General features: G+C 44.6%; 1 protein-coding gene across 1 annotated transcript in view; it reads right to left on the bottom strand.

Annotated features, from left to right (window-relative positions):
• The window catches only part of LOC130033566 (coiled-coil domain-containing protein 162-like), a 62,387-nt gene that overhangs the window by 21,693 nt on the left and 12,886 nt on the right, over positions 1-27,808 (bottom strand). The window contains exons 5-8 of the mRNA XM_056125331.1: positions 22,916-23,145; positions 21,920-22,058; positions 20,540-20,660; positions 6,533-6,642 (exon numbers count right to left, since the gene is read on the bottom strand). Of these exons, the coding sequence (XP_055981306.1) occupies positions 6,533-6,642; positions 20,540-20,660; positions 21,920-22,058; positions 22,916-23,145 (600 nt within the window). The remainder of the gene's footprint in view (positions 1-6,532; positions 6,643-20,539; positions 20,661-21,919; positions 22,059-22,915; positions 23,146-27,808) is intronic.

Below are 27,808 nucleotides of genomic sequence, written 5' to 3'. Positions count from 1 at the left end.
AGACCTATAGAATGCCTGTCCTCATGTCCTAACTAAGAAAAGGGTATCAATCAAAGTCACAGGAATAGAGAGGTCGGACAGGGATGAAGGTGAGTGTTTTGCATGTGACCGACCCTGGTTCAATCTTCAACACCAAACATGGTCCCCCGAGCAACTCTAGGACCCTGAGTAAACCCCAACTATAAGTATATAAATAAAACAAATTATTAAAATGAAAATATTTAGCTGGAGATGGAGCTCAATGGTAGAGCATGTGCCTGTATGAGGGAAGCCCCAGGTTCAATACCCAGCATGGCAAATACAAACGAAAATGCTCCCCTAAAATGAAAAAAAGATTTTGAGGAACCACATCTAGTTGTTTTTCAGGACTTTGCACCACCAGCACCCTCCCTCCTTCCCAAACAAGAAAAACCCCACAAGATTTTTTTTCTTTTTTGGGGGGGGAGAGGGTCACACCCAGCGATGCTCAAGAATTACTCCTGATTCTGCACTCAGGAATTACTCCAGGCGGTGCTCGGGGGACCATATGGGATGCTGGGAATTGGACCCTGGTCGACCGCATGGAAGGCAATGCCCTACCCGCTGTGCTATCGCTCCAGCCCCCCAAGCTCCACAAGATTGTAAACTGTGCATGGCCTTGGACCCAGTAACTCTCTTCTAGTAATTTATATTGAAGGAAAAATAAAAGCTACCTGCCACAAAATATGTAAGCAATGTTCCTTATAGTATCCTTCCTTACAAAAATGGAAACAATCAAAAGTGCCTAAAATAGAAAAAAAATCATTGCATTCATCTAGGTTGTCTCTATCAAGAAATTCTAAACAGGAACATAAATATGCTCTGGATGTATGCTTATTGACAGAGCTATACCCTAGGACAAAAGGTCACAGCAGAATCAACTTGTTTTGATGAAAAAAAAGCATATACCTAAAACTTACATGATATTAAATGCAATTTAATTTCAATTTAAAGTAAAAAAATAAAATCTGGTAGGACAGAATTAAGAAAGACAAAATTATATATCAATAGAAAAAAAAAGCTATAAATAAGACTTGGAAGGAAAGATGCCAAAATAACAATAGCTATTGATGAACCTAAGATGAAGAGTGTATTTTCAAACTCATCTATTTCTATTTTCTAATACAACCTATACGGCCAGAGCAATAGCAGAGAGGGTAGGGCATTTGCCTTGCACGTGGCCGACCCGGGTTCGATTTCTCTGTCCCTCTCAGAAAGCCCAGCAAGCTACCGAGAGTATCCTACCCACATGGCAGAGCCTGACAAGCTCCCTGCGGCGTATTCACTATGCCAAATACAGTAACAAGTCTCACAATGGAGACGTTACCGGTGTCTGCTCGAGCAAATCAATGAACAGTGCTACAGTGCAATACAACCTAATTATAAAATGTGATTTGAAATAATATGTACATATAAGGAAAGTGCATGCTTTGATTGAAAGAAGTTAAAGCTTCTGGAAAGGTCCTCAAGCAGAGAAGTTTGATGGGATTTCTATTGCAGAAACAGTAAGTAGAGACCTTCACTCTTTGACGGTGCCAGACCCTCAGGGGAAGGGGCTCCTCTTCCTGTATACCCCACGCAAGGGGCACCTTACAGGAGACCCCCCATCCTGGGAACTGGGGTAAGCGTGGCCTATCTGGTCCCTGACAATGGTCCAAGTGTGCTGCTGACTCTGAGAAAAAGGAAAGCCAAGACTCCACCCGCACCCTGAGCTGGACTTGGCCATGCGAATGCACCAGCACAGAAACACTTCCTGTGAGAGCCAGAAGTCACTGGGTGCTCACACTGGAGCCGGCACTTGGAGCTCGCCTTGCACTGCTGGCGACCCATCCAGGGGCGGACTGGTATGCCCGGGTCCACAACCCTGACCGGAGCTGGACAGGGGTGCCCAGACATAGGCAATTGTGCGCCTGGGGGCTCCTGCAGCTCTCTATTGATTTGCTTTGGCTTGGGGGCCACACTTGCTGCTGCTGGAGACAACTCCCTCCCAGCTTGATGGAGGGAGAGAGGGTGCTGCGGCCAATGCTCTGGGCACCAAGCAGTTCTGTGGCTTCATCCTAGCCTCCTGCATACACAGCCCGTGCTCTAGCCTGTTCAGCCAACAGCTCGTTTTCAGAGCAGACACGGCTCAGACTAAGGCCACTGCAAAACCCCGATGCAATGCAGTGTGCAATGCAATGCAGACTCCAAACAGACCAGTGGGTCAATGTCATTCCCACTTAGCTGGCGCGGGAATATTTCACCCAGCAAGAAGCAGGATCCCATGGGTGGGTCTGTATTCCTCTAAAGAGATGGAACTGGCCAGGTCTCCCCTCAAGGCTCATTAGAGGTCAGCAAAGGGGGGTTTGCTTTTCCCCCCTTAGAGATCTGTCTACTAGCAGAGGGGTCGTGAGAACCATCACAAGAAAGGTTGGAATTGTGGGGAGCTAGTCAGAGTGGCTTCTGGCTCCACTGAGCAGGGGCAGCACTTTCCAGGCCTTGCCCCTCCCCAGGTGGCCTTTGCTTCTCAGACTGGACTCCGGAAACTGCAGATATTTTGAGTCATTGGAGCAGCCCTTGTGTTGTGGGTGACAGCCACATCTCTCCTTTTGACACCTCCTTTCACAGAACGCTGTTTCTTCCAGCTTATCTGGGAACCGCAGAGATGACTTAAAGCGCTAAACACACACGTTGTGTGCCAGAGACTCAGATTCGCTCCCTGGCATCACATGTCCCCTAGAGCACTGGGTGTGACCTTTCCCCCAGCCCCTCCCATGCACAGATCCCGGAATAGCCCCTCAGCATAGCAGGATGTGGCCACCGCACTAGCACTAAAAGGAACAAATCTCTCTACTTAGGAATTGTTTTTAAAGGTTTAATTTCAAAAGAAACTGAATCCATGTCTATCTAATGCACTTATGCTGGCAGATTTATTAATAATTCTAAAAGCTTGTGATGGCCAAATATTCATATATACTCTCTTTTTCTACCTTTCAGCTATTTCTTTGATATAGAAGAGTACTTCCTAGAGATAAACAGGTTTAAAATGCCAAGGACTGTGTGCTGTGTACAATAAGTATATTATTTTTGCTCAATATATTTTACATAGCATATTATACATTCAGATAAGTATACACCCAAATTATGGAGACTGGTATCTTTTAGATGGAGCATAGGATGAAAGGTTAGCCATCTGAGAGAATAGGTTTTTGATCATACTTTTCTTCATCTTACGTATTCTTTGTGTCCAGGATTGAAACCAGGGCTTCAGGTACGAGAAGACACTGAGCTACACACAGGTCCCCACATTCTATATAATTTAGGTAACATGGTTACAATAGTTTTAGCATTTATGATTATGACACACAGTCACTGTACCTTCACCACCATCCAAATTGCCCAAGACCCTCTCCTGGTGTCACTTCCAATGACTGGGATTCTGCCTCTTCCTTTCCCCTACCAACTCCTGTTTATCAAAAATGCTTGGTAAAGTAATTTTTTTTGTCAAAGGCCAAAGTTTGTCATTCAATATGTTGATTCCCTTGCTTTGTTTCTCTGTATTCCACAGAGGAGTGAGACCATCCAGTACTTGTCCTTCTCCCTCTGATTTATTTCACCTAACATGATGCCTTCTAGTTCCATTCTAGTTGCTGCAAACTACATGATTTCATATTTTCTCCATCATTTTATTTTAGGTTTTTAGCATTCATTTGCCTGTGCTCAGGCTTTCCTCCTGGCTCTGTACTCAAGGAACCATCTGGGGTGCCAAGGATCAAGCCAGGGTCAGGCTATACTAGCTCCCTAGCCCAGATTTCATATATTCTTATGCTGTACAATATTCCATCGTGTGTAAATCACTGTATCACTGTCATCATGATGTTCGTCGATTTACTCGAGTGGGTACCAGTAACATCTCTATTCCTCCTAGCCCTGAGATTTTAGCAGCCTCTTCTTGCTCGTCTTTTCCCAATGATTGGAGACTCTTTCAGGGTCAGGGGAATGAGATCTGTATTGTGTGTGTATATACCACAACTTAATAATTCGTGTGTCTGTCAGTGAACATTAGGACTATTCCCATATTTTGGCTAAGTGTTGCAATGAACATAGATATGCACACATCTTTTAAAATAAGATTTCTGTGTTTTGGATCATATGCCAAGAAGTAGGATGGCTGGATCATATGGAGTTCTACAACACCCCCCTCACCCCGCCCCACACCAACCAAAATAAAAAAAACACTAAAATTTCTAAAAAGTACAATATGGGATCATGCATGATCCCATATTATACTTATTTAAAACTTAATTTAATTTATAACTCTTAAATAAAATGATGTTGTTGGGGATTGAATAAAGGCGCTCATGCATCCAAGGTGCGTCCTGTACTGCTGAGCCTTATCCCCGCCCTCCATACTATTCATTTTCAAATGTTTCCTGAGTTATGATATACATTATTTTGGTTTCTCTTTAAATATTTTTATATTAAAAAACAATATTAGGCAATGTTGCCAAAAAACTCATATTTCATATTCATTTCCCATTTATTAAGGATCAGCCTTTTCCTGGGGGCTGGAGCAATAGCACAGTGGGTAGGGTGTTTGCCTTGAACTCGACCAACCTGGGTTTGATTCCCAGCATCCCATATGGTCTCCTGAGCACCGTCAGGGGTAATTCCTGAGTGCAGAGCCAGGAGTAACCCCTGTGCATTGCCAGGTGTGAGCTAAAAAGCAAAAAAAAAAAAAAAAAAAAAAAAAGAATCAGCCTTTTCCCAACATTAAGAAGGCAATAGGTGGGGCTGGAGTGATCGTACAGCAGCAGGTCGGGCATTTGCCTTGCACGTGGTCGACCCAGGTTCGATTCCCAGAATCCCATATGGTCCCCTGAGCACCGCCAGGAGTAATTCCTGAATGCAAAGCCAGGAGTGACCCCTGTGCATAGCTGGGTGTGACCCAAAAAGCAAAAAACAAAACAAAACAAACAAAAAAAAAAAACAAAGAGGGATGAGTAACCGATCACTGTATGACTGAAACGCAAACACAAACGTTTGTAAGTAGGTAACAGTACCTCACCTCACAGTCATTCACTAACAAAAAATAAATTAAAAATAAAGAAGGCAATAGGTGATTATTACTTTAAGTTTAGCCTCAGTATTTATATCATCATTCTAAGGGAGGAAGGAAGCATTAGGGCATCTATTAGAGAGAAAGTTTTTCTTGTTTGTACTTAGAAAAAGTAAAACAGAATGACTAATTTTGGGGGAGAAGGGGCCACACTGGCAGTTCTCAAAAAGGATCCCTAGCAGTGTTTGGGGTTCCTATGTAGTGCTGGGAATTTTAACCAGGGTATAGCCACCACAACGATATTCAAAGCAAGTGGCTTTTTTCCTGTTCTCTCTCTCTCTCTCTCTCTCTCTCTCTCTCTCTCTCTCTCTCTCTCTCTGTCTCCTCTCTCTCTCTTTCTCTCTCTGGTTCTAGAAAGACTATTTTTTTAAAGGAAATTTTAATTAAATCACTGTCAAATAAACAAAGTTCTCCATTATTGGGTTTCAGTCAAACACTGTTCAAACACCCATCCCTTTACCCTTTAGTGTACATTTTCCACTATCAATGTCCCCAATTTCCTTTTTTTTCTCTGAAATTTTTATTAGTGAAACACCATGAGGTACAGTTGTAGACTTACAAATTTTTGTGCTTGGGTTTCAGTTATACAATGATCGAATACCCATCCCTCCACCAGTGCCCATTTCCCACCACCACTGATCCCAGTACCCCTCCCACCCCCCGTTCCCCCCATCCCACCCTACCTCTGTGGCAGGGCATTCCCTTTTGTTCTCTCTCTCCTTTTGAGTGCTGTGGTTTGCAGAAGAGTCATTGAGTAATGTCCCCAATTTCTTTCCTTCCAACCCCACTTCCATCCCCAGTCTGTCTCTATGGTAGATAATTTCTTCTCTCTCTCTCTCTCTCTCTCTCTCTCTCTCTCTCTCTCTCTCTCTCTCTCTCTGTCTCTCCTTTATCCTACCTGCCCTCTCCTCTTTCCCCCCACTAGTGACAAGCTTCCAACCATGGGCCAGTCATTTCTATTGTTCATGGGTAATAGTCTCATATTGTGTCTTTTATATCTCACCAATGAGTGCAATCATTCTATGGAATGACTAATTTTTTTTTGTCTCAAGCCTTTATTTTGGGGAAACCATATGTATTTTTTTTTATTATTAGTGAAACACCATGAGGTACAGTTGTAGATCTACAAATTTTTGTGCTTGGATCTCGGTCATACCACGATCAAATACCCATCCCTCCACCAGTGCCCATTTTCCACCACCAGGATAATATCCCTCCCCCCCACATCCCCCCATGCCCCCCTGCCACTGTGGCAGGGCATTCCCTTTTGTTCTCTCTCTCCTTTTGGGTGTTGTGATCAGCAAAAGAGGCATTGAGTGGCGAACATGTTCAGTCCAGTCTACTTTCAACCTGCATCTCCCCTCCTGGGAGGATCCTCCAAACTACCTCCAAGAATGACTAATTTTTAATACATACCTCTAACCCATCATCCTGGTAATTCTCCATTAATCTCTGGATAAATTTTTCGACTATTTGTGGTCTCGTGACTGAAAAATTTTCTTTCATGACTTGGTGTTTCCAAAGGTCTGGGGAACAAATATACCAATATGAGTATTATGAAACATTGAACAGCCATAATAGCTATGACATGGTGACTTTGAAGCTAGATATATAGAGATCAATGGGTGGAGCACATGCTTTGTGAGAATATTTGATCCCTAGTACCACATAGGCCCACTAGCACTGCTGGGAGTGATCTTTGATCAAGGAACTGGAAGAAGTCACCAAGCTCTGCTGGATATGAGCCCCCAAACAAAACAAAACAAGTAACTCTGAGACACAACACTGGACACAAGTGATCATTTTCATAGATACCAAAATTAATGGGTAAAGCAGGGGAGGGAACCAGGTGATTGAGGATCCAGGATGTTCTGAACATGGATGTAGGGGAGATCTCTATTAAGAGTCCTAATGAAAAGATTCGGGAAAGTATCTCTGTTGACCAGAAAAGAACAATACTCTGTATTATACCTAACCCCCCCCTGAGCCAAATGTTACTATTGACTTTGTGTGACATCACTTTTCATGAAGTTCCTATGTATGTCTAAAAATTATTTTGATCTAATATGACTAGAAAATAGATTAAAAGCTTTCCCTTTATCTGGTTAAGTATACACCTGATATTATAAGGCAAACTTATTGATTATATAGTTAATTAAGAAAAAGGAAAAGGGAGAAAGTCCAGAAGAGTCAAGTCACAAATTAGAAATAGTGAGAGCTGACAGTCAACTTTTAGTTCAATAGTGAACTTCAGTGTCTAGATTGAAAGAACAACAAGGGCTAAAATGTACATGATGAAACATATGTACAACTATTCAGTAGCATCTCTTGGGGCATCAAAAGCCTAGAAAACAACACAAATTCTGTGGTATATCCCTCCAAAGGAATAGTATGCACCTGTGAAAATGAAAGAGGAACTTCTCCATGGACTCATGACAAGAATGACAAATTAACATTCCAGATGCAGAACAGTGGGCAAGAAATTTATGTAGGACTGATAGAATAAATATTAAAGAGGATATTCCTTCAAGCCTACTCAAGATTATCGTTTCAGAAACTCTTTCTTAATATTACAACCCCTTCTTTCATGAAAACCGTATTGTAATGACAAATAAGAAATTGCAAATAAGAAACAGTATGTAATGAGAATTATGAAACTGATGAGAACTGAGAAACTGAAACCAACACCAAGGTCAGCCAGAGAAGGGAGAAAAAGTTCTTTTTGCTCTGTGTGACCCTAATCAGGTAAGACAGAGGCCCACCAGATGAATGGCAGAGCACAAGGCCCAACAGACTTAGGGGACTGCATGGAAGGTGACACATGAAGGTCACACCAAATGGGCAAGAGATACTCACACAGATGTTTCTTGTTTGTTTTTGGGGGTACCTGAAGGTTGGGGAAGGTACTTCATCATTTTTTTTTCTTTTTGTAGATTATAGCTCACTCTTAGAGAATAAAAAAAAAAGACCCTCTCATGAGACGGGCTCTAAGTGTCTCTCTCTTTCGACTTAGTGTCCTCAGCGTTGAGCCTCTAATAAACTCACTATCCTATTTTGATCTGTCTCTCTCTGTTCATTAGCGGCTAGTGCCAGCCCTACAATATTAGCAAAAACCGTTTCTCCCACTTCGTAACATTTTCTTCTTCTAACCCCTTCTTTCCCTGTTAGCTACTGTCTCCTGTCCTTGGTTCCTTTTATAGCAAAACTCTCAGACGGAGATGTATATTTCATATCTGTGTTTCCTTTCAAAATTCTAGCATTTGCTCAACCAGCTTTCATGTCAAGTTCACTGAAATGAACTTTGTCATCATATACGTCAGCATGACTGAAGCCAGTGGTTTTATTTACCAGCACTATTTTTTCAGTTTGTCACTTCCTCCTGCTTGAAAAACTCCCAGTACTGGATGTTGGGACTCCATCACATCCAAGTCACTGCCTGTTCCTTATATCTCTTGATGCTTCTTCTAACTTCCTCCCACTCCAGCTCTTAGACAATTCTAGTATTCAGCCCTTGGGCTACCTCCTTTATTCCAACAATAGCCCTTGATCATCTCATCTCATTTCATGGCTACAACTTCATGCTAACAATCCAGAAGTTTACCACCCCCACGTGGCATCTCTTCTTAGGTGCCTAAGGGACTTTTCAAACATCACTGGTGCACAATGAAATTCTTGATCATTCCTCCCTAACTTGCTTTAATTGTGGCTCTCTCCATCTTAGCTGAGGACAATTCTGTTTTCCTATTTGCACACACCAGAAACCTTGGAAACAGAGCTGTAGAGATGGTATAGGAGGTAAAGCACTTGTTTTGCAGGCAGCCACATGGGCTGACATCCCAGTTCAAATCCTTGACATCACATCTGGTTCCGTGAGCACTGCCAAGAGTCACTCTTGAGCACAGAGTCAGGAATAGGCCCTAAGCACCACCAGGTGTGGCCCAACCCCCTACCCAAATAAATAAATGCAATTTTAAAATAATTTAAAGAAATCTTGAATGCATTAAGGACTCATCTCTCTCCCATAACCAAAACTCAATCCATTAGAGACCATTTAAAAACATGCCCAGAATCTGACCCTTTAAGACTTCCACTTCTCCCTCCCTTGTTTGAGGCACTTTCTCCTCTTGCTTGAATTATAGTAATAGCCTTCAGTTCTCTTCCTTCTCCTACCCATGCTTCCTTTACAGTTAATTCTAAACCAAACATCCAGGGAAATTCTACTAATCCCTATGTCAGATCATACCACCTAGAATCTGGGACAGTCTCCTATTCCATTTCCAGTAAGTGTTAAAGTCCTTTCCAGGCCCTATACAATAAAAATGTGTACTTTTTTTAAAAAATTTTTGAATGAAACACCATGAAATAGAATTACAGACTTACACACTTTCATGTTTACATTTCAGTCATACAATGGTCGAATACCCATCCTCCCACCAGTGCCCATTCTCCACCACCAATGTTCACAGTATTCCCCCCACCACCACCTCCACCCCATCCTCCCCCTATCTCTGTGGCAGGTACATTCCCTTTTACTCTCTCTCTCCTTTTGGGTATTATGGTTTGCAATTCAGGTAATATGTGGCCATCATGTTTGGTCTATAGTCTACTTTCAGCACACATGTCCCATCCCAAGCGAGGCCTCCAAGCATCCTTTGCTTGGTGGATCCCTTCTCTTTCGTAGCTGCCTTTTCCCCCAGCATGTGAGGCTGGCTTCCAAGTCGTGGAGGAATCCTCCTGGCCCTTATCCCTACTATCCTTGAGTGTTAGTCTCCCATTATGTTACTTTATATTCCACAAATGAGTGCAGTTCTTCTGTGTCTGTAATGGGTGCTTCTCTCCCTCACCCTCTCCCTGCCATCTCTAGGACTCTCTCTCATGACACAAATAGATCACGGTCTTTCTTTTTTGTTTTTTCCTGTTGCTTTAAAAAGAGTTTTTGAAATTAAAAACACTGTGATTGGGCCAGAGCAATAGTACAGCAGGTAGGGCATTTGTCTTGCATGCAGCCAACCCGGGTTTGATCCCCGGCATCCCATATGGTCCCCCTGGCACCATCAAGGAGTAATTCCTGAGTACAGAGCCAGGAATAACCCTTGAGCAATGCAAGTGTGACTCTAAAAAGCCAATCCTCCCCCCTCCCCCCAAAAAAAACACACCGTGAATTACAAAGTTATTCATTATATACAGCTATTTCAGGCATTTAATGTTCCAACACCACCAGTGTGACCTTCCCTCCACCAATGTCCCCATTTTCCCTGCCATCCCTGCCCCCTTAGGCACATAACAAATTGATTTTATATTACTGTTCCAACAAAACTTTAAGAAACAGCAAATAGAATGATCAGAAAATAAATCAGGAGCCAATTTTTGATTGTTGTCTGATTTAAAAATATGTAAATAAGGAAACAAACAAACAAACAAACACTGTCCTCCCGTTGTTCATTGATTTGCTCGAGCGGGCCCAGTAATGTCTTCATTTTGAGACTTGTTGTTACTGTGTTTGGCATATTGAATACGTCAGGGGTAGTTTGCCAGGCTTTGCTGTGCGGGTGAGATACTCTTGGTAGCTTGCAGGGTCCGAGAGGGGCGGAGGAATTGAACCCAGCTCAGTCAGGCTGGTTGCGCACAAGGCAAACGCCCTACCACGGTGCTGTCACTCCAGACCAAATAAGAAAAATAAAAATTTTTACTACTCATTGTGAGAGCTCTGAATCCTAACCACTAGACAACCAGGGAGCACATTAGCACAGTGGTGGGGCGTTTGCCTTGCACGCAGCCGGCCCTGCTGAATTGGGTTCGATTCCTCCACCCCTCTCGGAGAGCCGGCAAGCTATGGAGAGTATCTCTCCCGCAGGGCAAAGCCTGGCAAGCTACCCATGATATATTCAATATGCCAAACACAGTAACAACAAGTCTCACAATGGAGACATTACTGGGCCCGCGATGAACAACGGGAGGACAGTGCTACAGTGCTACTACTCATTGTCTTTTTTTAAATTAGTAGATCATGGCCTTTAATTATGATGGGCAGGGTGGACATGCTCTGCACAGGACTGTTGTATAGACTGGCTTCTCTCTGGAATACTCTTCCCCCAGATACTCACATAACTCCCTCACTTTCTCCAAAGGAATTCTGTTCTGACCACCCTGTTCAACACAATCATCCTCCTAACTCTTTTTCTTATTTTTGTATATTGGCTGGCCCTTCTAGATGGCAAACTCCATAGAGTAGGATTGTTTTGTTTTCTCCCTGAAAAGCAAAGATGATCCCTGAAACAATGCCTCAAATGTTATCCCTAAAACAGTGCTTGACACACCCAGGAGTGATTGCTGAGCAGAGCCTGGACTAAGTCTTGAGTAAGCCCTGGTGAGCATCATTGGGTGTGGCCGAAACAAACTTAAAACAACTGTGCTCATAAATAAGGGTACTGAATGAAAGAATAAAGCAGTGTACGTACAAACAAATGTATATTGAAGGAAGTGGTTGTGTAGGGACGAGTACGGTGCAAGGGAGTATATATGTATATTTATATAATTTTGAATTTTGGACCACATGAATGTATTGTTTAAAAACAGTAAGATTAAGCCCAGTAGATGACTCAAATTATTGGAGCACGTGCTTTGCATTCAGGAGTCCCAGGTTCAATCCTAGGTACCACAAGTTTCTCTGAACATCACCAAAAGTAATACCCCCTCCCACCCCCAAAAATAAAACACCTCTTGGAAAGTCCTAGAAAACTAGAACAATAGGAGTGTTTTAACTTCTTTACATGCATCTGGAAGAGGGAAGTCTCAGGAGTCAGTTAATTAGTGTGGAGGTGGGGGAGGGGAGCTACTTCCTTTACAGGACTCGAGGGGAGTCTTAAAACCAAGGGCCTCAAGGAGATGAGCCAAGCCCCCTCCTACTCGTTTAGTTGCTGTGGGGTGGTGCCCCACCACCACCACTTCCGCCCCAGCAGGAGCTCCTGCAGGGCCTCTCCTGAACCCAGCTGTTGAATTTCTAATGATACACTTTCCTCCTCCTCCTAAGGCCCAGAGCACGTGGGGCCCTTGTCTAGCACGGCCCTCTCAGAAACACGCTGATGGAACGACCCTGTGATTTGTACCAGGAGCATTACTCATGGGGAGGGGGGCGTCTGTGCAAATGGGATTCCACACTTCTGCAACTGTCTACTTTTCATCACAAACAGAACCATCTGCTTGGTGTGCCAGCTGGAACACAAAAGCCACGAATCTACTCTTCCTGTAGGACAGCAAAGGGGAACCATATCACCCCTGTCCCAGCACAGTTGAAGAAGAAAATTCAAAGGAGAGAACACAGTAAGAAATTCACGCTTTTTAAGATGTTGGAGATTTTTAAAAGTCTCAGCGTCGACAAAAACAGTGCTCATGCATGCTTTGGAAATTCTTCAGACAAAAAAAAAAATTGGATCCTCCTTTTAGAATAGTTCTGTGATGAGTCCCTGCTCACAGGTCGTCTTAGCGAGGTGAGGAGTCACCTCTGCCACATGCTTCTGCTTTGGGAGCCACCATGTGGCAGGTGTCCCTAGAGCTGGTTTGAGCTCAGCTCTGGCTATTGCTGAAGGGGAATCATTTTCCAGATGAGCTGGGAAGATTTCCCAGCACGCTCCCACCTCCTAGGTTCCAGTGCGGACAAACACCTGCATGTGTAGGCAGGAGTCCTGGGAAACAAGATTCATCCGAGTCATTTCCTGCCAAGTGGAGCTGGTGGTCTCCAAAGATGTCTCATTTTCAGTGTGTGTGGTCAAGACTTCTGAATGTTCGGCCCCCCCGCCCCCCCGCCCCCCAGTCCCCCTGCTCCCTGGTGCCAGGGATCCAACCCAGGGTTTCATACTTGCAAGGCAAGTGTTCTAGCACTTAGCTACACTCTTAGCCCCAGGATTTCTTTCAGCGACTTTTCAAAGAACCATGGAGGAGAGCAGGAGCCTGCATGCTGGGGATTAAATAAGAGGTTTGCTTTAACCCTCATCCTGTGGTTCCCAGATCTTTGAACAAGAGAAAACTCTGACTTCCTGGTAGCCAGACCACTTCCCTTCTCTCTCTGAACACTACTCATCTCTGGTGCTTCCCTTCAGGAAAAGCTCTTGGGTTGGTAGCTTGGATTTCTCTAACTTGTCCCCTAGCCCTCTGTGCCTGAGAGGCCCGGGTCCTAGCCAAGGAAGAGTGGAAACTTGAAGATGCATAACTGCTATTACTGTGTATTGTCTTTCCTCTGGTCATCCAGAGTGACTGAAAGCCTTATTGGTTTAAGTATATTCTGTATTCCTTTCTTCCTCCAGTTGCTCTCCAGTTCACTAATTCTTTGAATTGACAATAGATGTTCCCAGAGAGAGAAAATTGTTCTGTGGTCAAATAAATTTTAAGAACATTACATACTCTGTCTGTTTCTTTCTGTTTCTCTCTCTCTCCTGAATATCTACAGTGCACAGCAGGGTACAAAAGTTTCTGAGAAGGTCTGGAGCAATGGAATCTTTTTAACATTATCTACCCCAAGCTTCTCAAACGTTTTAAGACAAAAAGCAAACAAGAACCAGAGAGATGGCTCACAGGCTGAGTGTAGAGGTCTGGGTTTAATCCCTGGCACCACAGGGTCCCCCAAGCACTGCCAGGAATGATGCTTGAAAACAGTGCCAGGAGTAGTCATTGGGCATGGCCCCAAAACAAAATCAAAGCAAACAGACAAAATCCTTTTTCCTGACCTTTGTAAAACAGAGAATAAATCCTACCCAATGAAGTCAAGACTAAGTAAGAGTTGGTTTATTAAACAAAATCTGTTACTGAGCTTACAGGTGGGGTAGAGGCAGTGGATGGGAGGAGATTTGGGGATACTGGAAGAGGGAACTGGACACTTTGATGATGGGTGTGATGTTGGAACAATGTACACATGAAACTGTCATTAAGGGGATTGTAAATCACAGTACCTAAATAAAGGTGAAATTAAAAAACAATTGTTTCTTTGGGGTTCCAAAGAAATCTGTTAAAGAAGAGAACAGTTAAAAACGACATAGCCATCTATTTTTTGGATGGGAGGGGAAGGTATACCCAGCAATGCTAAGGGGCCACTCCGGGCAATGCTCACAGGACCACACAATGCTGGGGATTGAAGCTGGGCCTCCTGCGTGTAAATCATGCTCTCCTGTCCTTTGAGTTATCTCCCAGGCCTGATATCACTATCTTAAGCATTTCACTTAATTAAAAATATACAAATGGGGCTTTGAGAGAAAGCTCTATAGGCCAGAGTACATGGTTTGTATGTAGGAGGCCAGGGTTTGGTCCCTGAGTACCACCAGGACTGACCCAAAAGCAAAGTAAACAACCCTCCCCCAAAACACAACTGTGCAAAGATTTAACATTCATCTGGCTTCTAACCTCAAGCCTCACTGTTCTTTATGTGTGCGCCTGCTCTTTGACACTCAGCTCCGTCCTTCAATAAGCCATATGCATGGTGCACAGCCTACAGTCCCTTGTGCCTTCTCTGGTTTGCTGCTTTGTTTAATGGAGAGAGACCTTCAAAGACCATGAAACAATGCATAATATTCTTCAATTTTTCTTTTTAGAGCAGCCTTTGATTCAAAGCCATACTGAGTAGATACCGACAGACATTGAAAACTACAGAATTCTCGGGCTCAGAGGGCCTGCTCGGGATGCGAGATGCCTGCTGAAAGTAGACTATAGACCGAACATGATGACCACTCAGTACCTGCATTGCAAACCACAACACCCTAAAGGAGAGAGAGAGTAAAAGGCAAAGTGCCTGCCACGGAGGCGGGGGGAGAGAGGGTGGCAGGGATGGGGTGGGGATGGTGGGAGGGACACTGGGAACATTGGTGGTGGAGAATGGACACTGGTGGAAGGATGGATACTCATCATTGTATGACTGAAATGTAAGCATGAAAGTTTGTAAGTCTGTAACTGTACCTCACAGTGAGTTATTAAAAAAAAAAAAGAAAAGAAAAAAAGAAAACTACAGAATTCTCATCTGTTGTCTGCTGGCTACTATCAACACCCCACACTAGAGTGCATCTGTTACAATGGATGAAATTATACTGACTCGTCATATCATCAAAGATCCCAGTTCTCAGTAAAGTGTACTTTGGCTGTGGTGCCTTTGGGATTTGAAAAGCATATAGTGACATGAATGTTCATATATCCATCAGATAGATAGTTTCCCTGCACCCTGTGTTCTGCTTATTCATCCTTCCTTTCTCTCTAACCCCTGCCATCCACTGTCCTCATTGCCTATTATCCAAATGTCACGGAGTTGAACTCCTTCAAATTGCCTTCTGTCACTTAGTCATATACATGTCAGTTTCTTCCCTGTCTTTTCATGGCTAAATTTCTTTTTAGTGCTGAGTAATACTCCAAGGGTTGGATGTACCTTGACTTATTCATTGTGATTTGGTTTTTATAGAACAGCTCTCTTTCTATATATATACTCTTATTTCATTGGTTTACAGAACACCTAAGTAAGTGACCCAAGCACAACGACAGGTGAAATAGGCAAAAACAGGTTTGGGGCAAACAATGATCCACATTACTGGGTAAATATTTGCAGCCTGAAGTTGGTGCCTCATGAGGTTTGTGTTTTCCAGAGAGCAGAAGAGTCCGACAATGAGTGTTGAGTCATCCATGGAAAAGAGATGGAAAAAGGGGATGGGGAAGAAGGACCACGTGCGCATCGTGAAGAACCTGTGTTCTAGGGTGCACTGCCACAGCTGTGCTTCCCAGAACGAGACTTTCCTAAGTGTTCTGAGTGTGTTTCCCTCCAGGAAACATGTTCTATTTACTGACCTTTAACAAACACAAGCTCACGCATTTATTAACTAAGTCCAGTGCCACCACTAATTACTACTGCAAAGTAGGATGATTCAAGGGTGAGGTTTATCAGCACTAAGAAAGGATGTCTGTTTATAGACCCACCAGTTTCTTTGGCTTTTAAAAATGTTTTTGTGTAGTTTCTTATTAGATGTGACTAGGTCCATTTTTAAAGGGGAGAGGGTGAGTGGCAGATAATTGGGGATCTCCCATTCTGTGCCTGGGAGGCCCAGGAACCCCCTTCTGATGATTATACACTCACCTGGCAGTTGGTTCTATGGGAAGGCCCAGGAATGGGGTGCTACACAAGTCCTGATAGGACTTCCGGTATAACTATGGAAGGTGGCTGGAAGTTGGTATGTTAGTCACCCTGGTGCTTTGCTGTTATTCCCTATTGTCTCTCATGTCACTGCAGAGTACCCCTGTATGGAGAGAGACTCACAACCTCATATAGTCTTAATCAAGAAAGAAAATCCAGTATTTTCCCTCCAGACCCCTGAGCTATAAGCTTTCCAGTCTTGAGACTGCTAACCTTAGACCTAACCAGATAATTAATAAATCAAATCCAAAATCATCAGAGAGATAGCTCAAGAGGTTGAGTGTATGCTTTGCATGGGGGAAGCCCAGATTTGATACCCTGCACTGCATGGTCCCCTGAGCACTGCCAGGAATAACCCAGAGCACAGAGCAGGGAATAACCCCTGAGTATCATTGAGTGTGATCATAAAACAATCAAGAAATCACTCAATGCCATAACATCAGAGATGGGCAAGAACTCAATCTTCTCTAGGGAAGTCCTGGGGTGAATGGGGGTATATCTGGATCCACTTCTGGAAAGATTCAGGATTCTCCAGAACTAGCATTGGGGCTGGGTGTGGCCACCATGTTTTTGCAGATGTTGCTCGACAAACTGGAAACTCAGAAGTTGTGAAAAAAGAATAAGCGCCAGACATTGGGGGTGGGGAGTGAGGGTGGGGAAGAAGTTGAGGGGGTGGACTATCCAGGGTTCCTTCCTGGCAGGTATGAATGGGGACTCTGGGAGTTGTTCAACATCAAAAAGAGACCTCAAGAGCCTGTGTTGTCCCCCAGTTCTCTATACTCTGTGGAGAGACCCCCAAACTCCCAGCCAACCTTGCCTTGACTGCAAAGGGTGATCTTGGCAAGGAAAACAGCAGTAGGTTTGTTTGCTGAGATAAGGTGGGTGGGATTGATTCCAAATTCAATCCTTTTTCAGGGTACCCAGGCTCACAGAGGTCTCTGGGAGCCTAAAAAAATTGTTTTTGTAGGGGCACACCTGATGGTGCTCAGGAATCATCCCTGGTAGGGCTCAGGAAACAATATATGGTGTCAAAGTTCAAACATGGGTTGGCCACATGGAAGGCAATTGCCTTATCTGCTGTACCATCCTGACCTCTGAGAGATAAAATTGAAGAATGACACAGAAAGACCCCTCTGGCACACAGGGGGGACTCCATTGATTGCACTGGGGGACCCTAGTCTAGGAGGAGATCTAGCCTTGGCGCCAAGGCAACCAGAAGAACTGAAACTTGGGCAGAGGTAAAATTCGGAGTGCAGGTATTGCATGGGTGAGACTTGGGTTCAATCTCTGGAACTGCGTGATCCTCCCAGCACCACCATGGGTAACTCCTGTGCACAGAGTAGGAGAACCCACAGCACCACTGAGTGTGGCTCTAAAAATACATTCCCCCCTCATCGCTACTCCCCATCTCCCCGCCCCCAGAAAAGGAAAGAAACCAAAGCCAAACCACAGTGCATCCTTATTATTAGGATTTAGTAAAAAAATCTTGAAAAAAAAAGATCTGAACAGAAATTTGTACTCCAGTGTCTTCTAGCCAAGTTTTGATAATGTCAGCTTAATTATCTTAAGAGTAATCCTTCTTCCTCGGTGTCCCTAGCAGCCCCTGGACTGATGGCCTTCAGTTAAGCTTACAAACAGGGCAGTTCACAGCACCAACCATCCCTGACCCCAGCATGGGGGCCATGAAAATCACAGCCCCAACAAACAGCGTATGGTTGCACCTGTTGTGTGCTGGTGGATTTGCTCCAAGAACTGGAAAGCGGCTGCCAGGAGGCAATAAACACAGCATGAACAACAGGCTCTTTGTCTCCTGAAATGTTGTGTAACTGGAGCTTAACCACCCTCCACGCTTTGGTGACACGGGGTGCCATGGCTTGCATAGCCTTCTCCCCAAGGTCTGCTCTGCATGTCCTTACCAAGGATACAGCCTTCAGGGTCAATGTCTGAGGTGAGTACCAAGATCACATGCTAACATTACAATGCCTCTGCATCAACCCTCCCTCCCAACCCAAGCCCCGATGCAAAAGGGAAAAGTAATTGATTTTGTTAGTCAGACAACTTGTCTGTAGCTCAAAAGTTGTGGATTCTCACATGGAGTTACTCAGAGTGAGGAGCAGAACCATAGTTCAAATGGAGCCAGCTGAATACACAGTCTTCAGGCCTCCATGGTGAGAATAATGCAGGAGAGACAGTAGCGTAGGTAAGGCTCTTGCTTGCCTTGCACCTGGCAAAACTGGGTTCACTCCCCAACACACCATATGGTCCCTTGAGTACTGCCAGGAGTGATCCTTGAGCAAAGATCCAAGAGTCAGCTTGGAGCACTGCTGAGTGTAGACTCCCCCCAAAACAACAACAACAAAACAAAAAACAAGCAGGAAAAAAGTACTGCTGCAAGTGGTCCAAAAAATAAGTCGTTTTTCTTCTGTAGGATCTCTTTTGGGCTGGCATGGTATATTTATTTATTTTATTCGAGTTTCTTTTTTTGTTGAATCACTATGAGATAGACCTTTACAAAGCATTTATGATTAGATTTCTGTCATACAGTATTCCAACACCCATATCTACACCAGTGTACATATCCCAGCATCAGTGTCCTCAGTTTCCCTCTCATCACTCCCCCCCCCCCATCCCCAGCCTGCCTCTTGGGCAGGCAGGAGCTTTCTCTCTCTCTCTCTCTCTCTCTCTCTCTCTCTCTCTCTCTCTCTTTCTCTCTCTCTCTCTCTCTCTCTCTCACACACACACACACACACACATACATACACTCTCTTGCTCTCCCTTTGTCTCTCTGTCTCTCTCTGTCTGTCTGTCTCTCCCCTTTCAGGCATTGTGTTTTGGCATGGTGTTTTTAATGCTGCACTTCTGGAGTACAAGATGCTCATAGAATGAGTCTGAACATTGTGGATATTTGGAGACCTCACCCTGTGATGCTTGTGTGCATGGGTCCTACAAGCTAAAAGACTGACACCAAGTTGTGCACTAGTTATGGGCAAAAAGTTGAGCCAACGGGGAAAAGGCAGCTCAGATAGAGAAGGGGCCACCAAGTAAAGGGTGCTAGGAGGGCCCGCTCAGGATGGGAGATGCATGCTGAAAATAGACTATAGACCGAACATGATGGCCACTTAATATCTCTACTGCAAACTACAACACCCAAAAGGAGAGAGAGAGAGCAAAAGGGAATGCCCTGCCACAGAGGCAGGGTGGGGTGGAGGGGATGGGATGGGGGTGGTGGGAGGGATATGGGGACCATTGGTGGTGGAAAACGGGCACTGGTGGAGGGATGGGTATTCGACCATTGTATGACTGAAACACAAGCATGAAAGTATGTAAATTTGTAACTGTACCTCACGGTGATTCACTAATAAAATTAAAAAAAAAAGTTGAGCCAGGTATTCTCCCTTTCCCACAGTTCTAGAACCCCAACCTCTGTGGAGGGGCAACCAGAAGAATACTGTGACCTGTGATAGTCCAGGTCTCAGAGAAAGGTGACAGAGTTGCCCTCAGTTAGTCACCATGCTGTTACCAGTCTGGCGTCTCCAGACACACAGGGTATATATGTGGCCCTCTAGGCTCCTTCCGCAGCATAGGATGGCAGTGTTGACTGGCTGGGAATGGCGAGGAAGAAGTTGGGCTGTTGGGTACCAGAAAGCAGGGGAGAAAGTAACTGAGGCAAGGTGTGGTGGCAGCAGGAGGTGGAATTGTGCAGGACCCAAGACCCTTCTCCCTTGGTTCGCTTGTCTCCACTCACTCACAAATCCTAAGTCTAAATGAGGAGTTTCAAGATGGCCCCCGCAGAGTGTTAAGCCCATGTGTCTGCTCCTCTAGGTCATGTTGATGCTCGGTCACATGTCCATGGAGCTTTCCAGAGAAACAATTTTTTCATCGCCTTCCCATATAGAGTGTATAAGATTTTGGCCTATGTCAGATATAATAGGCAATATTTTTGCATATTTATATAATACAAATAGGGAAGATTTCCTATGTCTCCCCTAATTCAACTTTATTCCAGTTATTTGTTAATTAGCAGAGTGAAGCTGAAGTTAGCATGTTTTCTATTTGAAAGCCCTTTCTGAGGAAGGAAATATACTTAAATGTTAATCGGACACTTCTCTGGACACAGGTACAAAAGGTAATTTTGATATTGTTTTCTGGGCCCTGAAATATCTCTGGACTGGAATCCATGAGTCTGGATATATGGATTTCTTTTAGAATTAGAAAGAAAAGTTCCAGTTAAATGTTATTTGTGATGTAATGAAATAATTATACATTACCTGTGAAGAGAGTACCTTCCTCCCTGGACTTTTCTGAGACAACCAGAATTATTTCTCTGTTAACTTTTCTCAATACTTCCTGAATCATAAGAATTTCAAGATTTTCCAGAAGTTTCTGAAGCTAGAAAAATGACAATTTGAGAGTCATTCTCCACATTCAGCTTATGCTCCAAATTCAATTTCCTGCATACGGATGGAGGTACAGGTCCTGTCCTTCAGTTATACCATCTGGGGGAGGGTGAAGGATCTCCCAAATGTTTCTAGGGGTACAACAACTTTTCTTCCTGGCCCACTCTGATTAATAAAATAACAATCTCTTGGCCTAAGTTCTGCTATACTGTAAAGGGAATAATGTCTGAGGTGAATTCATGCATCTCGGGATTTCTAAATATGGCCAGGAATTTTGTGAACTCTCAGTATCAGAGAAGCCCTGAGATGTAAAATTTGGTTTAGATACAAGAGAAAATTTCCCCGGGGGGGTCTTAAAATATCATAGATAACCAAGAAAGAACTCGGAACCAATAAACTTGAAGTACTTTTCCCATTATGCTTGGGCTGTCCATGTTTCTCCCTGATGGAGGTGCTCCTTGGGCATTGGAGGATGAAGCCTTCCTGAAAAGGATTATGACTGGGGTTATGCTGGGCACTGAATTCCCTGGTGATGTTCAGTGATGTGCCTCCCCACTCACAGGAGAGGGGGAGAGAGGGGAGAGGGGGAAAGAGAGAGAGGAGGGAAGGGGGGAAAGAGGAGGGGGCTGGGAGAGAGGGAGAGAGGGCGAGGGAGGGAGGAGAGAGAGAGAGAAAGAGAGAGAGAAGGGAGAGAGAGAGAGGTAGAGAGAGGGGGGGAGGAGAGGAGAGAGAGATTGAAAGAGAGATTTTTCCCAGGGAGACTTTTTCACTGAACACAACCTTGTGAGCTTGTGTCCTACATCCTTGTGGACAATAAGAGATTACAACCTTCCCTCTCCACAGATGATCCAGTACACTGCTGGTGAGCTAATAAATGACGTAAAGTTCACTGTGTAATTCTCAGAAAAAGTCACATGGAGTCATTTTAAGTTTACTGTATCCACATGACAGGCTTGAGTGGAGATGCTAGAAATTATGTGTCCTATCATTATCTTTTTCTTTCCCTTAATTTAAGGAAAAACACAATATGATAATTGAGACTCAGTGGATAGAGACAAGAGGGATAGTTATTTGCTTAACCAAAGCTCTTTGTACTTCAACACTTCAATTTCTTAGATCCCTCTGAGAACTTTCAATTTACACACAATATTTTAACGGGGAAAAATAATGACCCTTTGGGCATCTTGTAGGCTTACATGCAAATGCCACAGAGCAAAATTTCAGCTCCAAATTCAAAATAGCCATGCATACCTGCTGGGTTTTAATTTCAATTTCTGAAGCTCCTCTGGGAGGAAGAACAGTCTGGCTGCTCATTATCTGTCCTTCAAATTCATCTTCTTGCCCCATCTGCCTCGCTAAAGCTTTCATGCTGGGGTAGAGAATGTCAGTCCTATTAAAGAGAGACAGGCACAGTGAACATTCCCCTTCACTCAGATTCCCTGGCAATGATTTTGTTCTCTCCTGTCATTGTGTACAAACATCCCTATTCACCACAGGCCACAGTTGCTGCTGTCTTCGCCAGTGTTCACTCTGAAGGGCTATCCCCATTGGGCACATTTACTTCTGTTTTCCTTCTCCCAAATAGTAACAACTTTCCTCATTTCTTAGTTCGCTGGAAAACAGACCCTAATAGTGTCACAGGACAGAGATTTGCTGGGTGCCGCCAAGGTGAACCAAAAACTCAGTGAGCGCCTGGCAGGTAGGTGGGTGTTGAGTGAAAGCTTGTTTGAAAACAGACACGGGGCAGAAGCAACCCACTTCTCTGACAACTAGGTTGACCCAGCCAGGCCTTGAAGCTGCAAACCACTCTCACTCCCCTTACCTCCTACCCTCATTCTGCAGACTTCAGTCTTCCTATTGCACCTATCATACTCAGGGCTATAATGTGTGAGGTTTTCAGAAACTCTGCACTGGGATCTGGCTGGGCAGAGTGGAGAGGGGTTTGCAGCACCCACCTCTCCCCACCTGCTGCTCCCTGGGATCTTATGCCCTAAACAACTTGATGACAGCACCAAGAGCCACTGCAGTACTAGTCATTGATGGCCAGTGTAGTGGTACCAGCACTGGGCAGAACCCAGCTTCTCCTTGTGTCGCTGTGGGAGACATAGGTCACCCCCACCTCCCCTGGACTTTGGGGCTGGGCTTACCCAAAATCGTGATTAAATTTTGCTGGTAGAAAAAAGGGGCAGCAGTTTGCTAAACCTCACATTCTACGTCTCAGCAGTATTGTCCACCCCAGCAACTCACCCGTAGAGCTCCGAGAATTGCTCGTGGATGGAGGCTGTGTGGATGTCTTGGCACTGCAGCTTGAGTCGGCCCCAGTGCTCCTTCAGCACCTCCAGTTGTTTCCATAACACCAGAAAGGATCTCAGCACCTCGAGAGACATCACTACATTGCGGGGACCGCCCTGAGGCCCTAGGGTCTCTGTGCTGCTTTGGAACAGGCTTTTGAGTCGTAGTCCTCGGGACAAGTCTGGCTGAAAGCATTCAGGAGATTCCCCATTACTGATCATGAAGCAACTGGAAGAACCTGTCGTGCGCTCCTTCCCAGGATGTGGTCACCAGAGACTAACTCTGCTCCCCAGGGAACGGAGTTTGGAGGTCTGCAGAGAGGGAGAGCGAGTATCCGGGGCACTCATCCTTCTGCAACAGCTTGCAGAATGGAGGGAAATGTCTGACCCCCACATGCTGCAGGAGTTTGGAGCAAATAAATTCTGGGCTCCGGGGAGTTGGCATCCGGGGCTGAGCTCCTGCACTCAGAAGGCCTAGGTTCAACTTCCAGCACAGCAGCATCCTCCCCAAGCAACGTCTGGAGTTACCCCCAAGCCCTGAGCTGGGAGCAGCCCCTTCCCCCTTCCTGCAATGCCTGGTGTCCACAAAACCAAAGTTGAAGAAAACCAAAACCAAAACCCTAAACCACCTTTACCCAATTGCTAACATTTTATTTGCTTTTGAAAGTTGGTCTTTCTGGGTTTGGGCTATTTGGAAAATGTTCCTTGTTAAATGTTACTCAGATTTAACTCTCCGTTATGTTAGATCTAGAACATAAACTTTAGTTAGGACTTTCACCCATTTTATGCTAAGGTAAGAAGTTTATCTTACCTTCTGTTCCTTCTCCCATATTGGGGTGGGGAATGAGGTGCCCTCAAGCTATGCTCAGGGTACTTGTGGCTCTCTCAGAGATTCTCAGTGAACCAAAGCCAGTGATCCTTGGGGGAACCATGTGGTGCCAGGGATCGAGCTGGGGTCAGCCTCATGTAAGACATGAGTTTTAATCTGGGTATTATTTCTCTGGTGCCCCCCATCTTTGAAGAGTTAGAGAACATATCTCTGAAATTGAACTTATTATACAATGGGCTGTAGGCTTTATAGTTTCTTCATTCATTCTCTTAATGGATCCAAGGTTGGCTGCTTACCACTTGAAGGGCAATCTTCAAGAGACAAGAGTTGAGGCAGGAAAAGGAGATTTATTCGGGGGTTTAGTAAACCAATATGGCAAACTCATGTTTCCCAAAACCATCTTGCCTGAATGGTCACAAGAAGCAATTTTTATGGAAAAAGAGAAAGTACCCAGAAGCACAGAAGCTTCGGTTACAGGCTGATGGGTACCCCGTGGTCAATAAATTTCTTTCTGGACTGGTGTCTGAGACTCACTTTTGCTATGACTGCTTATGAAGAATTTTGGTGAAGACATTATCCTTTCATCCTCTAGGACAAGATTGGGGGTGGAGAGGGGGAGAATTCCCAACATTTTCAATCATTCCTAACCAGAAAGGTTTTTTTTTTTTTTTTTTTGGTTTCTAAAACTAAATTCTGCTCTTCATTTCTTTTGCCAGCTTTAATTCAGTGGCACTTCCTTAAATAAGAGGAGCTACTCTGAGTCCTGAAAGATGTGGACAAGGGTTTCTGGTCCCTGATCTTTAGCAGCAGGCAAGTGTGATCACTGGGATCCGAGAGAGAAAGAGAGAGAGAGAGAGAGAGAGAGAGAGAGAAAGAGAGAGAGAAAGAGAGAGAGAGAGAGAAACAGCACAGAGACCTGGACCCAGTGCCTTAATCTTAGGGGGAAAACTCCTCTGTAGGGACAAACGCAGATCTGGATGGAGATGCTGAAACAAGAAAGGCCTCACAGGAAATCCAGGTAACACTACCTTAGACTGGCCAGTTTCCTGCTGGAGAACAGGAAGAACTGCCACCTGGTGTAACCTGATCAGATCAGTGCTGTTAACCTATCTACAGAGGCGTGACTGCCAGGAAGAGGGTTGGGTAGAGGAAGAATTGGCCTGCAAGATGAGGGAGAGGGAGGGGGTTGGGCAGCCAGCGCCTACAGACAGCTGGCTGCCTTAGACAGGCTCAGTAATCACTAATCCACACATTTCCAGCTTTGTTTTATCCCCAGGAACCTATCATCAGATGAAATCTTATACTGTGGCTGTAATTTCCCAACAGACTAAGGCAGAGCATGGATGATGTGGTTTATTCAGGGGGTTAGCAAACCAAGATGCCAAACACATGTCCCCCCAAACCATCTTATCTGAATAGTCACAAGAAGAAATTTTTATGAGAAAAGAGAAAGTACAGGCCATGTGAGCTGGAGTGGTAGCACAGCGGGTAGGGAGTTTGCCTTGCATGAGGCCGACATGGCCAACCTGAGTTTGATTCTTTCGCCCCTCTCAGAGAGCCTGGCAAGCTACCGAGAGTATCTCGCCTGCATGGCAAAGCCTGGCAAGTTGCCTGTGATGTATTCGATATGCCAAGCACAGTAACAGCAAGTCTCACAGTGTTATTGGCCCCACTTGAGCAAATTGATGAACAATGGGAGGACAGTGGCAGTGACAGTGACAGGCCATTACTCAACTTTCTCTGCTCAAAAAGATACAAGATACCTCTGAGGAGATTCTGGGACTCCTGAGATGAAGTTTTCAAAGCCCTGAACAAATTCATCATCTTCACTTTGGAGGTTTTTGTTTGTTTGGGGTGGGGGGCAGAGACGCACTCTGAGCTATGCACAGGGGCTATACCTGCTCTGTGCTCAGGGGCCACATCTGGCTGACTTATGTGGTACCTGAGATTTGAACAATTGTTGTGGCCACAGGCATGCTAGCAAGTGCCTTAACCTGTATACTGTCTCTCTGGTCCTTGGAGGATTACAGATAGAGATCAAAAAGTCCAGAGAATGAGTGGCACAGTTGGAATCAGAAGGAAGACCATCCTTACCCACAGGCAGTACAAATGTCAGGGGTTGCCCTGTGGTTATGAATATTTAAATCAAACACACGATCAACTAAAGGTAATTAGAAAATAATATTTTTTTTGTTCCCAAGTGGAACAAAAAAAATATTGTTCAGGGAGCTCTGAGGCATTTCCCAGCAATCCTCAGCCCACTGAGCACGATGGGTTCAAAGTTCAGACCCAGCCATACTGAGCTGCTGGAATCTGGTAATACTGGCGGTCATCAGGGCCACATCTGGCAGTGCTGGGGCAGGTCATTTGGTGCTGGGGGTCAGACTTGGGTATCTGTACATGCAAGACCTGAACTGACCAATAAGCTATGTCCCTGGCCCCAATTAATAATAATTTTATTTAAAACATAGGGGGAGGTGGCAGATGGATTGGACCAAACCCAGTGGTGCTCAGGGGCAACTCTTGGTTCTGTGCTTGGTGGTTCTTCCTTTCTGTACTTGGGGGAGCATATGGTGTCAGAGATTGAATTCAGGCCTCCTTCTGAAGGCACATGTAGTTCATTGAGCTCTCTCAACAACCCTAGATAAGAATTTTAAAGCAAACTCACTTCATCAATATAGTCATATTAAGGGTAATCTTTCTTTTCTAAATATTTTAAAGGATAGGTCACGGGATAGGGGCTGGAGCAATGGCACAGCAGTAGGGCGTTTGCCTTGCACGCAACCTACATGGCCAACCCGAGTTCGATTCCTCTGCCCCTCTCGGAGAGCCCAGCAAGCTACCGAGAGTATCTCGCCCGCATGACAGAGCCTGACAAGTCACCCGTGATGTATTTGATATGCCAAACACAGTAACAACAAAATCTCCAATGGAGACGTTACTGGGCCCGCTCGAGCAAATCAATGAACAATGGGAGGGCCTTTACCTTTACCTTTACCTTTAAAAGATAGTGGGAGAAACAGGAGACAGGATGAAAAGCAAGACAGGGTAAGGTATGGGTGTCAGGGAAACCCACCAGAAACAGGGCCTTCAACTGGCCAACAGGGGTTCCAAGAGGGCTTAGTTTGCTGCTCTTGGTAATTCTTGGTACTTTTTGGTACCTCTTGATAGCTCCCTAGTTTTGCAAATACTCACACTCAGTAAAGCCAGTAACTGTGGGATTTGGAGAGCTCATCTTAGCTTGCCTCCTTTCTCACTGGGTGGCCTGAAATGGGCCTCTGACTGTTTGAACCAGTAAGACACAAGGAAAATCTATTGGAAAACTTCTGGAAAAGACTTTTCTCTTTGATGAAAAGACAGAGCCTCTTCAGGATGGGCTCTTTTTTTTCTTTTGTGTCCATCTTCCAAGGATGGGGGATGCACCCAAGATGGCAGAGCCTAAGTCCTCAACGTCACTGTGGAGTGATTATGCCAGCCTGAGCCACTTCCTTCCAGCCTTTGAAGGATGAAATGACTCTACTCTTTGAAGCCATGACTGTTGATAAACCTGTTACTTACAGCAAACACACCCTACATGGCAGGGAGTGGGATATCTGAAAAAGTTTCCAGAAGAGAATGGCTTGGTGGATGAAACCTGAATAATCCATAGGTGTTAATCACGTGATGAAGTTAAAGACATGCTTCCATCCCCCATACCCATCCCACGGGATCAGCTTGCATGGATATGCAGAGGATCAAGCATGCTTGATGCATTTGACAAGATGGAAGAAGCCAAGAGCAGAAGCATTAGCAGGAGTCAAAGTCATGAAAGTAGTCTTATTCCAATTTTCAGACTCTAGTGTCAAAATTTGGAGTTGTAGGAGAGTTGTAGAAGGGAACTGCCATCTTATGCTGGTGAAAAGGAGTAGCTGAAGGAGTCAAAAGTGAACACAGGCAATCCAATTGGAGGGCAGTATCATAGCCTGGATGATGATCTCAACTGGAGATGGAGAAAAGTAGACAAATTTGAGAAACAGCAAA

The sequence above is a fragment of the Sorex fumeus genome, unplaced genomic scaffold (assembly GCF_029834395.1).
Source record: "Sorex fumeus unplaced genomic scaffold, SorFum_2.1 ptg000054l, whole genome shotgun sequence".
Taxonomy (NCBI): Eukaryota; Metazoa; Chordata; class Mammalia; order Eulipotyphla; family Soricidae; genus Sorex; species Sorex fumeus.
The sequence above is the reverse complement of the archived record's forward strand: the minus strand, read 5'-3'. Positions and strand labels throughout refer to the sequence as shown.